Here is a 13,513-nt window from a genome sequence, read left to right on the forward strand (position 1 = left end):
GAAAGGGGGGGTATGTGGGAGCATCACCATCACAATCACCACTGATTAGTCCTTAAAATGTCGGTCTCCGTCCAACTGTCATTGCTCAAAAGATCTTCGCCAACACATGAGAAGGACCGTGGAACCTCCCCTTTTCTTAACCCCACCAACTCTTTTTTGGTTTCTTCCAAACTTTTCAACTAAATTTATATATATAACTCCTTGTTCTTCTCCCCTTTTCATTTCAATTCAATCCAATCAAATGCTTTGCAATTGATTATGGTACTTTAAACTACAACAACACCCTTAAGAATGGAGGTTATAGCAGCTTTAGCACATGATGAGGATTCCTTTCAATAATTGAGTTATTAAATAAGATGCTAACAAATATTGGCATTTTTGGATTAAATGATGATAGGTTGTTACTGCTAAAGTAAGCCTTTTTGTCTCGAAAAAAGGCTGAAGGTGAACTGTAATGTCGTACCGAATCTTGTTTCATGACAATAAACTTAAGTCTACATTTCTGAAATGCTTTTCAGCTTTTTATATATGACCTAAGCTTTTAAAAGGAAATTACTAGAGATATTGCCTTTGTCAATAGTCCAGGAAATGCAAAGAAATTAGCATCAATCATGGCGATGAGGCCTGAAATCTGCAGTCATTGACACAAATACAGCTGTACGTTACAAGTTATTCTTGTTCAATATAGTCCTTTTAAGTTGTGGCGGATACATCTAAATTGAAAAATGGGACAAGAAAAACATTTGCATTCTCACTAATCAAATCCACACCCTGATGTTTCCACAGCTTTTAGGTTGGGTTTAGTCACAAAATGTGGGTTTTATTGTAGTTTTCAACTATGTTTGTTGCGCTTTGCACAATGCTAATTGTAAACATAATTTGTTTCACATTATATAAGAAGAAGAGCAAGCCTCGGGTACACATATAACAGATACGACCATCTCTTTCATGGCATCACTGCCCCCATTGTAGATCCGTCTCTGATTAAAACTATGATCTCTTTGATCAGCTTGCTGTGGTCAGCTCATAGTTTGGCTTCAAGAAGAATGGAAGAGTATGGGGCCACGTCGTAGGTGCTCCCGATTCCAGGGACTCCTTCACAGACAAAGTCATTAGCAGAGGCAAGATTGGTGTCCACCTGCAAATTTTAATAAAGGATTAGTGACCTCATATTCGGATTTAAGTTATTTACTATGACTAACACAAGACAGATGCAAAATCAACAGTAACACCAATCAAACCATTAATCCAAGCAGATGTGTATAACTCTATAAAAATCCACTTACTCATAAATACATAATCAACTCATTGTTGGAATAATAGTTCTAATAAAATCTTCATTTCCAATGAACGTCAATACCTTCCTAAACCCCAAAGTTACTCGTGTGGATAAGTTGTTTTTTGGACAAAAGAATCAGCAGGAATAACACGTTTAGAACTAGCGCAGAATACTCAATAAGCATGACTTTAGTTTTTAAAAGTAGTCAATCAGGTTCAAAGCATCAGAGGCAGCATCGAGTGAGATCTTGTTTTCATTTATCTCCAAAGACTTGAATAATAATAATAATAATAATAATAATAAAATTCAGGGTGATAATGCACTAAATGAATAAAAAATAATTACTACAGTGCGATGTGAATAAAATTGTGCAACTTATTGGTATAATGATCAACAATGCAATTCATGCAGAAAAAGGGAATAAACATCAGTTAATTCTAATATGGACCTGGCTTAGAAAACAAAATATGGTACTTTAAATGTGACATCTGTTAAAATGCTTTAGCAACAAAATAAGACACACTGAATGACAAACAGATAAATTCAATACGTGAATGGCATGTTTATTGTTTATGAGGGATACAGAAGTAGCCATTGAAACTGCATTTGTGGATCATAGATATCTAAAGAGTGCCCAGTCAAATAGAAGCGAGGAAACATCAGCAGTTCTACGACAAACAGGGATAGAAGAAATAAAACATAAAACTAACCACACGGCACCACTGCCTCCTTTGTGGTGGTGGAGGGATAGAAACTTTAACACAATAGTCATGAGCATTGAATGCCAGATAGATATCTCCACCACTGTTGTCATGAAGTCTGCAAAATAAATTAATTTAGCAGAAGAGCTCATGGGAAATGCATTGGTATGATGTGTAAAAACTAAGAATAAAATAGATCAAGCACGCACAGACATGAAAGCAAAACAGGCACAATGGAACAAGCCCTTATTTAAATTAAAACAACACCAATCGCATCCAAGAATTTCTGAACACGGGATTTATATAACCACATGATAAAGTAACAAAAATTTTGGTTTCCAACAGTATAATCCATTCAAAGAAGCCAAAAGTGAATATAACAAGAAAGATACTGTATAGCAAAGGGATCACAATACTGAAAGCAAGATTGATTTAAGGAATATCAACAACCTATGAAGAATCATGTAATGACTTACGTAAATGCAAGGAATTTGCTGTCAGGATTGTCCCAGTTATCTTCATGCCATGTCACATCACCCTGCACAGAGAAAAGCACTGCTTTAGCTCCAGAGAAAGTAAACGCACAACATAGTTTCTTCAAGACAGGTGTAAAGAGATGTACTTTGCTGAGAAAATTTTCATGACGAAATACTTGATGTGTTCGCCGAAATTTTATCACCTCTGAGAAAAACCTAAAGTGATCACTCTTCCTTGCATCTAACTGTTTTAACAGAAAGAATATCATCAACAAATTACTATATGGATTAAAGTTGTCAAAAATCTGATAAAAACTTACCTGCTGCCATTGGAAATTATTAATAGCAGTATCATGCCCATAACTGTTGTTATTCCCATATCGTGTATGCCCATATTCATCACCCATTAGCATCAATGGTGTTCCCTGATTACAATGCACTCAAAGATTATACTAACATTTTTCACAAGTCAAGTGGCATCATAAAGCAAACAATTGAAATTCAACAGCATAAATCAACAGAGCTTTAGCCCTAAATGGATAGACCGTGATTAAACAGAGAGAGGGGGAGTTGAAGAGGACAAGTCTTGGAACTCTTTGCTGACTATTAGCATTGAGGAAGACGTGCTATCGTTAGCTAGAACATAAAAAAGAATAAAAGAAAGATAACCGAAACTTCAGGAAATCTGTAATATCATTAGTTTAAAAGAGTTTAACCCTGCTTCATACAAACTGAAAAAGGTGTTGCTCTTTGGGCTCTTAACAAGTCAAATTTTTTTTTTAAAAAAAATACTATCGGGCATATGATGCACAAAATGGCTTTCCAATATCTTTACCTGTGATATCATCAGTGCCAAATGAAAGTTTTTCATTTGCCGGAAGCGCAAGGCTTTAATATCAGCATTGTCAGTTTCTCCTATCCAATAAATACAGAAAATGAGGATTTAGTAATGGAACAAAATTTTTATAAAATAATACCTCATTTAACATATTCTTGTACAGAACACCATAGTTCTAGAACTGGAGATCCAAACCATGAGAAAATTATGAAAGGAAAACGTTGAACGAACATAAGTTTTCAAGGACAATACGAATATGAGTGATGATGTATAATACACTGATTCGTGTATAACCAGTAGAAGCTAACAAGACAAGTTGGGTTGTTTGCCCTTCTTCTGCTATTATAAATAAGCAGACAGAGCAGTGTGCCCACAAAAGATCACTATTAAATTCCTTGTACTGGTTAATGAAGAAAATCTTGTTAATATGAGATTTGTAACTACAGTTTTAGACATTCTAAGCATTTAAAGATGCTCACCAGGCAAATAATGGGATCAGCTGACTATAATAGTTTATTTGTCACAATCTGAACGATTCATGAACAAGGCTTTTAGGCCTAGGCACCCATGAATGGAAAATTAAAAATGAAAGCAAAGATGATGCAACAATTTAACATTAATTAAATCTTCAAGACATCACAGAAATGATGTTCAAATCTCATGAAGCAGTGGATAGGTGAATTAAATACTAGAACCATATCATGAGAAGCAAATTCTTAAAAGGAACTAATCCTTGTTCAAGGCTATAGAGTTTTATCTTTGCTCTTTAATCCAAAAATATATCAATGACTGATAATTTTATACATCAATGAGCAAGGTGCTTACTATTAATGGCATAATACTAGTGTTACTCAATATAAGCTTTATGCTCATAGATAATCCAAAGCTATCACATGCATAAACAAAGATTAGCTAACATTTTCAAAGAAAAAAGAACTTTTTACATGCCTTCGAAGCCACAATTCCAGCTAAAATTGTCATTACTTCCATCATTTCCACCTTCTCCATTGGCTTCATTGTGCTGTCAAAACAACAATAACTTGCTGTCAAAACAACAATAACTTGAAATACTGCATTCTCTGGGAACCACTTAAATTTAAATCAGTAACCTGAACATTGATATACCTTTAAATTGTATGAAACAAGATCGTAGAGAGTGAACCCATCATGTGCAATGACAAAATTAATGCTATGATAAGGCTTGCGTTTGTTTATCTGTAGAATGAGCCAAAAATATGATTTACAACAATGAAAGGTAGAAGAAGGTGAAAGTAAACAGATGACTTTCAAATAGTCTATAACAGTAGCATTTACATCTACAGCTAAAAAAATACAACATACTAAAAACTAATACAAAGACAAAACACCAAATATGACCTGTTAATTAACTAAGTACTACCAATTAGAATAGAGCTCATATAAAAGCAAAAAGTAATTTAATAGAACATCCTAAATAATTTAATTCTTCAAGCAATTTGCGTTTGTCCCGCATTAATTTGTTGTAAAGATATTGACCAAGACCAAAGTGTTCAACATCAGCTTCAAAAATTGAAAATTTACTAACAAATTGTGGCTATGGGTACTGCTTAGCATTTTTCATCTACATGATCCAACTTTGTAATTATTAATTTTTACATGAGAATTAGAGAATGGAAAACACATATATTAGCTACACAACTATGATTTTCATCAGATATCTGACACTCACATTGCTAATTTACAATCATCAATTTCATGACAACTGACACTTACCCTGTAGAGGTCAGCAGATCCAGCGACACGAGTTGCAAATGCTCCTTTCATACCAGGATCACCCTAAGTTAAGGGAAGTTCATAATTAGATTCCTAATAGAGATCACCATATTCCAAATAGCACTGCTTCTGTGATATCACCAACGTAAACTTAATATAGCTAAAATACTTTTAAGTTTTAAGCATAGCCAATCACTCAATCTTTTAGGTGAGAGCGGAAGATCCCTCTCAATCACAATCTATGAGTCAATCTTCTCTTAGTTTTCCATTACCTCCATGTTCAGTCTGAAGCCACATCCATACCAATGTGAATTACTTGTAGACTCATCTAATTAAATATTTGTTACATATGGGGTTACCTTTATAAATCTTCTTAAATCATCACGGTACTTTCCATTCCACTCAGCCCACCTGCACAATAGAAATTTTTTAAGTGTTAGAGGAAAGATGCCCTCTGTTCTTAGAACAGAAAGTTTTCCAGAAAGAATTTGCTTAAAGTAGAAAGCCAAAAATAAAGACATCTGATTAATCAAAAAATCATGCTAGCAGGAAATACTTAGCGGTGACTCCAGACATGTAAAACCAAGAACTGCAGGCCAATAATATTAATCTTTTCAAAATATTTTTATTTGAGGTATTGTAATCAAGAAAATTAAGTTGTAAATTAGAAAAGAAAACAGGCGATGCTGTCCTCGCTGCATCCACAATAGCAAATAATTAAGAAATCTTATAAAGGCATAAGAAAGTAGAGAAAATGCCAAAAATCAAATCATATGTATCTTTCTTAAGGTTTCAAAAGTAACAGAAACCTCACTTGAGGTTTCCACAACTAGATTTACTGCTCACTACGGATGTTAGTGTCACATTTTTTCAGGTAACAACGACTGCAACCAGAATAAGGTTATGGATTATTTGAAAATGAAATGGCAAAGAAGTGCTCTCAACTAATGGCTGGCCTTTGCAAGCTCTAAACAGTCTAGTTCCTTAAAGAAACAGAATTAAATACAAATATTTTTGAAACAAATTACCTGTCCCAATTAGGAAAACTGCCAACAAGATAGAGTCCTCCACAATCCCAAGGTTCAGCAATAATTTTGCACCTTGATAGGATAGCATCTTTGGCAATTGCCTGGTTCATTGACAGAATGAGACAACAAGTGACAACAACAATATGCAACTTAAGATTTTTCAAAGCACTCCCCATCAAAAAGGTGGAGGTCAAAATTCTTAAGAAGCAACCAAATTGGGAGTTCAACTGAAGCAACATTGCTTTTGAATGTAAGCCAACTATACAACCAATGACACATTTATTTTGGAAACTCAATTTACAAAATAATTCAAATTAACATCTCAGAAGAAATGGAGTCAAGCTTGTACTTCAAAAAAAGAAAAGGAATGCTTGTCCTCTTTTCTAAGAGAAACTTCAACACATTAGCACAAATAACCAGCAGTGCGTTAGTGATAATAATTTAGCATAGGAGATAAACTAATCAACAATTTCCTCAATAGTTCTGGCTGTTAAACTCTAACGGTTTTTTATCTAGATATTCTACCATGTTATGTCAAAAGGGTCTTTAAATCTCCGTACTTTCATAAGAAGCATATGCTGCATTCAGACAATCAATAGTCAAAAAGCATTTAAATGACATACCCTAATAAGTGGAGGAGCATTTAGCGGAGAACCATCTGTTCCTCGACAAAGCACACTAGCAAGGTCAAATCGGAATCCATCTATGTGATATTCGACAACCCTACATTTGGTAACAGCAAAGAATAAAAAACATGTCGATCAATAAAAACTTGTTGATTTCTCCAAATATTAGCTATTTTTGGCATCCAGCAAGAAACTCTTGAAAAAGAGCATTTTAATAAGACGAATGTCAACTTCAACTTTATGGTTGAAAAATAATATACACACATAAGTAACATAAATGATATGTGGAACATTATGCTCCAGGTGTAATAAGTATGTTGGCTAACTTAAATCCAGATTATCCAAGTTATCAACAGTGTTTCATAATTCAGCTGAGTTTTTCTGTTTTGCCTCAAGTTGAACTTCATATAACTGTTTTATACGTGAAGCCTGCGTAAAGTTTCTTGAGTTATTAATCCTATCAACAGCAAAAACAAAGCAGTACTACATCTCAAATTATTTGTATACAAAACAATCAAAAAGCAGGATTTACAATTTACCAAACATTTTCAAATTCTTTTCAGAGTGAAAAGAAAATTCCATATTGTTAGCAGCAAAAGCCATGAGTTTTGATGGGATTTGTGTCCATACCAGTGTTTTAAGCTGTCAAGTATGAGTTCCATGACAACAGGATGATTGCAGTTTAATGTATTCCCTGAAGAACATCAAATATTGCATCTGAAAGAGCTTCATATATGATAGTTGAAATTCTGAATCTTTGTCATGTAGAAGATAGATTCAAAATTCAGCCTGTTTCACACTCTCTAAACTACTTATGTAAGACAAATTTCTAAACTTCACAGCCACCAACTCAAGATCAAAAGTACCAGAAACAGGAAGATAGATTCAAGACTCACGCCTGAGCCAAATCACAATACTTATGCAAGATGAATTTCAAAACTTCAAAGGCATCAACTCATGTGATCAGAAAAACCAGTACTGAGAAAATTTAAATCTTTATCATAGAGAAGACAGATTCAAAAGTCATGCCCAGGTCAGATTTCAGCACAATACTTATCCAAGATGCAAGATCTTGACTTCACTGGTATCAAGACAAGAGATCAGAAGCATAAAACATTGAAAGTTGAAAGAAAGATGCTAAATTCTTAACTAGACCTAATTACAGTAGCAACTCAATCTCTATATAAAAAGTGAGGGCACATATTGGCAAACAACTGTCTCGTACCACTGCTACTTCCTACTAAGTTACTCCCCAGTTGTTTCATATATCTATGCAGATTCAATTTTTAGTTTCTTCCTAAATTCCAGTGATGAAAGATGGAGATATCTTTATAATCTAATTATCAAGGCAGGCAGAAATCATGTGAACAGCTATGTAAAACCTGAAAAGAGAAAATATAAGGTTCTGAGAAGCAAGTTATCAAACAAAATAATCACAATATGATAACCAGAGACTTGCAATGAGTTACTTTTACATATCTAAAAGGGAATAAATTTGTTAGCTAAGACAGTCGTGAGAGTTAACTGTTGTACATTTAGAAAAAAATAATTGAATAAATTCCTTAGAAAGATAGGAAAAAAGAGCCAAGTCGAGCACTTGAATTACCACAGCCAGAGAAGTTTAGCAGTTGGCCTTTGTTGTTTAAGTCCACCATGTAATAAACCTGCAAATGAAGTAGTATCAATGAGAATGTCTGTGAGGGGAATATATTACATCAATCAGACATCTAAGACTGAGGAAAATGATTTATAAAACCGAAGAGCCAAAACACCTAATCATCATGTCGGGGAAAAATGAAAAAAATTTCACCTTCCTTTTTTTTTTTTTTTGAAAAGTGAAAAAAATTTCACCTTATTGTCTATGCCACGAAATGAAGTGGTATAAGGATGTTCGTCATCAGCTTCATTGGTGTGATTGTAGACGACATCCAAGATGACCTACAAAAATAAAAAAGCTTAACCAACACTACAAAATGCATATTTCATACTTCCAATGAAACAACAAGAATGAAATTACCACCAACTATAAATTATGTACTTTACTAACCATAGGCACAAAAGAAATTTACCTCAATTCCAGCCCCATGGAAGGCTTTAACCATTTCTTTGAACTCCCAAGAAGCACTAACAGCTCCTCCACCACCACTAGTATAACGACTCATAGGAGCAAAGAAATTTATTGTTGAGTAACCCCATGTATTGATCTCAGAAAAGGAATAAACAGGAGTTTCAGTATTCTTAAATTTTCACTGCAAATTAAAGCACAAAGAAATATATCCAAACAGCAGAATCACCCACCATTCAACTTACATATATAACTGCATTTTTAAGTTAGTTTTTATTGGGGCTATAGTAACAGAGTAGGTGAGATAAATGTAACCAACTAACCACTATTAACTTGCTCTAATACAGCAATACAAATGCACAAGGGAAATCAAAAAGCATTAAAAGAAAAAAGGAAAAAGCCTTGTTGTTAAGAAGACCTTGCACCCCAGCAACACTTATGGCTTTCAAAGAGTTCCAGTCAAAATTTGAACACATTTAATTTCAGTCACCAACAAGAGTACCCTAAAAGAACTTGGTCCAAGAAAATCAATCAGATATTTGGTTTAGTCAGGACTGAGTATTTCCCAATAATATAAATTTTTTGGATATCCAAGTGGAAGGGATTGTTATGTGGGAATTTCTGTGAACACACTGCTAAAATCTGTTATTAAAGGGCTTGGCAATTGACATTTCATCGAGTAGTAGGAATCCTAAGAACACAATCCACAAATTGGTATCAACTACTTCAAAACTATGAATAGTACCTACAAGTTTCTAAGTTCAGTTCAGTGAAAAATATATACTGATTTATAAATGATGAACAAAAATGAGCAACACTAAAAAAGAGCAGTGGAGCATTCACCAAAATGGTCACATTATATACGTTCCAAGACCAAAAAGAAGAAGTCAACATTTTTTTCTTTAAAAGAAAAAACCAACTGCATTTGCTTGTATGATACATTAAACATTAAAATGATAAAGCAGATAAAGCAAAAATTCTAGTTACCATGTGATCTCTGGGATTGGGGCGTCTCTGAAACTCAAACTCGTCAAACTCAAAGATAGGCAGCAACTCCACTGCATTGATTCCAAGTTCTAGAAGATGTGGGATCTTTAAAAATATTTTAAAAAAGAAATTATCAGATATATGTAATACATGAAAAGAGTCCAATAATCACTTTTTCTACAGACCAAAATATGTGACTAATGCTTCCAATAGTCACTTCAGTAGACTATTGCTTCCGTTAAAAACAAAAGAGTGACTTGAGAAAAATTTCCTTTAGCATATTGACGATAGTATGGATAAGTATAGCACATGCCAGTTCTCAAAAGATAACAACATAATATTTTGCTGCATTTTCCTTGATAACTCCCATGCTTCTTTGTGCATAGATTATCTTTGGTAAGATTGCTGGGTACAAATAATTTTTTTGCACAAAAAGTTGGACTTCATTAAAGGAAGAAAGCATCAAATGCCACAGGCATTGCAAATCCTTCCTTCCAGGATGCACTGACCCTAATGCCCATGTCTTATACCAAAATCTACATTTGTGTCGATGTTCATATCTATGCCCATATTGTTCAAATGTTGGTTATAAGTCATGACAGGTTAGATTCAATACATACACATACATGCCCTAGATATAATCAATTTCAAACTAAAAGCACTGTTAAGTCTAGTAATTGATCTATTATTCAAAAGGCAATTGTTAGAATGTGATTGGGCGTAATGCAAGAAATTATTACCTTCTCAATCAGACCAGCATAGGTTCCACGTAGATTTGGATCCAAGCGGCTAGATTCATCAGCTGTAAATGCACGAACATTCATTTCATACATAACAAGATCTTTCTGCAAAGACAATGGCAAGTGTCGTAGATGTTGAGCTGCTGGAAATATTCATTAAAGAGATGAAACACAAACTCAAAAGACTTTGACTGTAAAGAAAGCTGTAGCATTTGAGGATTACTTCATATCTGGAATAAATGCGTGGGATGCATACATAAGAAATAAGAGATGAATTTAGTTCAGAGGACACATCAAAGCAAAGTTGCAAAATATGACAAAGAAAAGAATAAATGAGTGACTGATCAATCCAATGGGAGAATTGGTACAAAAACAAACTATCCTGCCCATACCTCAGGTATGTTTGGGAGAGTGTAGTTGTCTCCCCAATCAAAAGGCAAGCTATCAAAATCGTAAGTTCCAAGAAATTTTGATAATTTATGCTTTGGATCTCCAAAATGTCGACGACCTTCTACTAGCTTTGCATAAGGATCTATAAGCACATTGCTGCTGTCAAATCGATGCCCTTTGTCCCAATCCTTGGGACCATCCATGCGATAACCGTAGAGGACATTGCTCCGCGGCAAATCCTGCATTAAGAGAGTCATGTCAATGGTGCAAACATACTACATCATGGCTAGAGAACTAAGCAGCTGCTTCAGCTGTTGAATGTATACATAGAGAAGACAATGTAATAAGAGAACTTGATGCTAATTCAGAAACCAACAAATTGATTCAAACATCATTATAGAAATACCACCTCAATGCATATGTGCCAAATGTCTCCAGTTTTGTTGACACGAGGGTCCAAGGAAAACTCAATCATGCTACCAGCCAGCCTGTCAAGCTCTCCCCTAAGATACATTATGCTGAAAAGAATCACTCTTCACCAACGATATTAACAATAATCTGAAACTTTCTTTCTATATATTGATAAATGCCTCAAATGTAAAGGAAAAGGAAACATTTATATCCATTGCCTGCTAGTAGGCAACAAAAGAAGTTGTGTGACTAATGCAATATTTGGACATGGTTTTTTTTTTTTCCTTCCTAATTTTCCAATTTTGATAAACAAGAAAGGCCAGTCATGAAAAGTCAAATGCACATGTACAATAAAAATAAACAACATAAGGAAATACACATTAGTGGATGTTGAATTTACATAACTTCACATTGTAATTAACTAAGCAGAGACGAAACGAAGGCAATGAATCAAGTTAACTTTTTTCTTTTTTTTGAAAATATGAATCACGTTAACTTATCCCAAAAGAATAGGTACACAAAGATAATAATTTATAAAATGAAAGGGAATGCATTGTCACCTCTGGGGAAGTGATAAGCAAAGTGTAACTGCATTTGCATGCTGTGAAAAAATAGCAAAATTGATCCCGTTATCAACTTCTGATACACCGAATGGAAATGCCTGACCTGGGAAGATTTTCAATGATGGGATGGTTTCTGACATTTCAGGGGCTTCTTCCTGGAATTACAAACAATGGATACAATAGTGTGGATCAATGAAATATTGTTAGGCTACATATACTGCATCTTAGTCAAAACTAGTATCACATGTGCAAAAGAAGTGAGCATAAGATATATAAATAAGACAGTTGCTAACAGCAAGATAAACTTTTTGCAATTTAATATCAAGATGACATTTGGACAAATACCATGCACCATCCATAAAAGTTTACTTATTATACATGAGCAGGAGAAGCAGAAGAGTAGGGCCAACTGCATGCACCTCCCAAATAACTCCCCATTTCGATATTGTGGATGAAAATAATGAAGAATAAGAAGTTTAGGTGATTAAAATACCTCAAGCACACGTTCTCGTGCCTGACGCCCATATGCTTTAGTAGTCCTACGCTTGACACGGCCCCTTGCCTTGCAATATGCCAAAAAAACTCAGCCATATTTCAATTTTAAAAAAATGCAAAATTCAGGTAGGAAAGTCGATAATTATCACATAATTATAAGCATAGACATGCCTTACTTGAACGTCCTTGCCCGCCGCTGCTACTCGATGCGTTTCTACTCCATTTCAATCTAGTGGTATCACTATCAGAGGTCAATAAATTACCCAAACTCAAAGCTACAAAGGCATATATCAGACATCCCATTTCAACACACACCATTTTCACCAGGTATCCTTAATAAGTTACCAAAACATAATTTCTCCCAATTGAGACTTGATGACCGTTCAATAATCTTCATCATTGATCTTACAAGGACTTGACATTATAAAAATTGAACCCATCTTTTCAAAAATATGGATTGAAGTTTTTCCTGTTTAGCTCCAAAATCTTCATTTGAAAACAAAAAACACAAACAACCAAATTCTAGAAATAGTAATCATGCATAAAAGTCAAATCGAAGTTAGTTAAAAAGAAAAAAAAAAAGATAGAGCATACCCCATTTGAAGAAGAGAAGAATTTCCAGTGGAAGAAGGGCTTGCATTTGTGGAAACTACGGAAGTGAACAAAGCAAACTTGGTAGAACTTGATTCGGATAAAAATGATGAGTGTAGCATCTTTGCTTTCTATATTCTATTCTTTTCTTTTCCTTTTGGTAACAAAAACGAATCACGGCGTAGAATGAAGAACAAAGTTGATCCAAACTCCAAAAGAGAAGCAAAAAAGGATTCGAATATTCACATATCAAAAAAAGAGCAAAGCAAAAAGAAAAAGAGAGGTCGAAAGGTTGAGTGTGAGACACTAGGAACTTTTGAAGTGAGTGTGAGACTCTTTTATTTCTCTGCAAAAATCGTTTGGGAGAATACTGATTGCCGTTTCGAGAGCGGCACGGAAGCGGGAATGCTCCCCTTTCTGGTCTGCCACGTGAACGAAGGCGCCAGGCTCTGGAGGAACTTTTACGTGACCGCACACGTGTTTTGTTCTTGCAAACTTCCTTAAGATGTCAATTCATTTAATTCATGGATTGGATCTTTCTTGGATCCTGGGTGATACTCTACAAAAAATA

General features: G+C 34.6%; 1 protein-coding gene across 3 annotated transcripts; it reads right to left on the reverse strand.

The window, feature by feature from the left end:
- On the reverse strand, positions 619-13,405 carry LOC18592105 (isoamylase 3, chloroplastic). 3 transcript variants are annotated; one of them, XM_007018635.2, is made up of 24 exons: positions 12,946-13,403; positions 12,523-12,580; positions 12,350-12,418; positions 11,854-12,011; positions 11,292-11,385; positions 10,885-11,121; positions 10,493-10,597; positions 9,753-9,857; positions 8,770-8,904; positions 8,552-8,638; positions 8,307-8,364; positions 7,331-7,394; positions 6,698-6,797; positions 6,075-6,175; positions 5,406-5,457; positions 5,047-5,109; positions 4,420-4,509; positions 4,243-4,315; positions 3,292-3,371; positions 2,777-2,881; positions 2,603-2,701; positions 2,457-2,518; positions 1,990-2,098; positions 619-1,138 (listed from the first exon to the last, which is right to left on the reverse strand). In XM_007018635.2, the coding sequence occupies exons 1-24, from the start codon at positions 13,062-13,064 to the stop codon at positions 1,025-1,027; spliced, it is 2,337 nt and encodes a 778-aa protein (XP_007018697.2). In that variant the 5' UTR covers positions 13,065-13,403; the 3' UTR covers positions 619-1,024. The 3 variants fall into 3 exon arrangements, with proteins under 3 accessions (XP_007018697.2, XP_017981242.1, XP_017981243.1); XM_018125753.1 differs by having other exon boundaries at positions 2,603-2,881; positions 12,946-13,405; XM_018125754.1 differs by having other exon boundaries at positions 2,603-2,881; positions 12,528-12,580.

This window comes from Theobroma cacao, chromosome 8 (genome assembly GCF_000208745.1).
Source record: "Theobroma cacao cultivar B97-61/B2 chromosome 8, Criollo_cocoa_genome_V2, whole genome shotgun sequence".
NCBI lineage: Eukaryota > Viridiplantae > Streptophyta > Magnoliopsida > Malvales > Malvaceae > Theobroma > Theobroma cacao.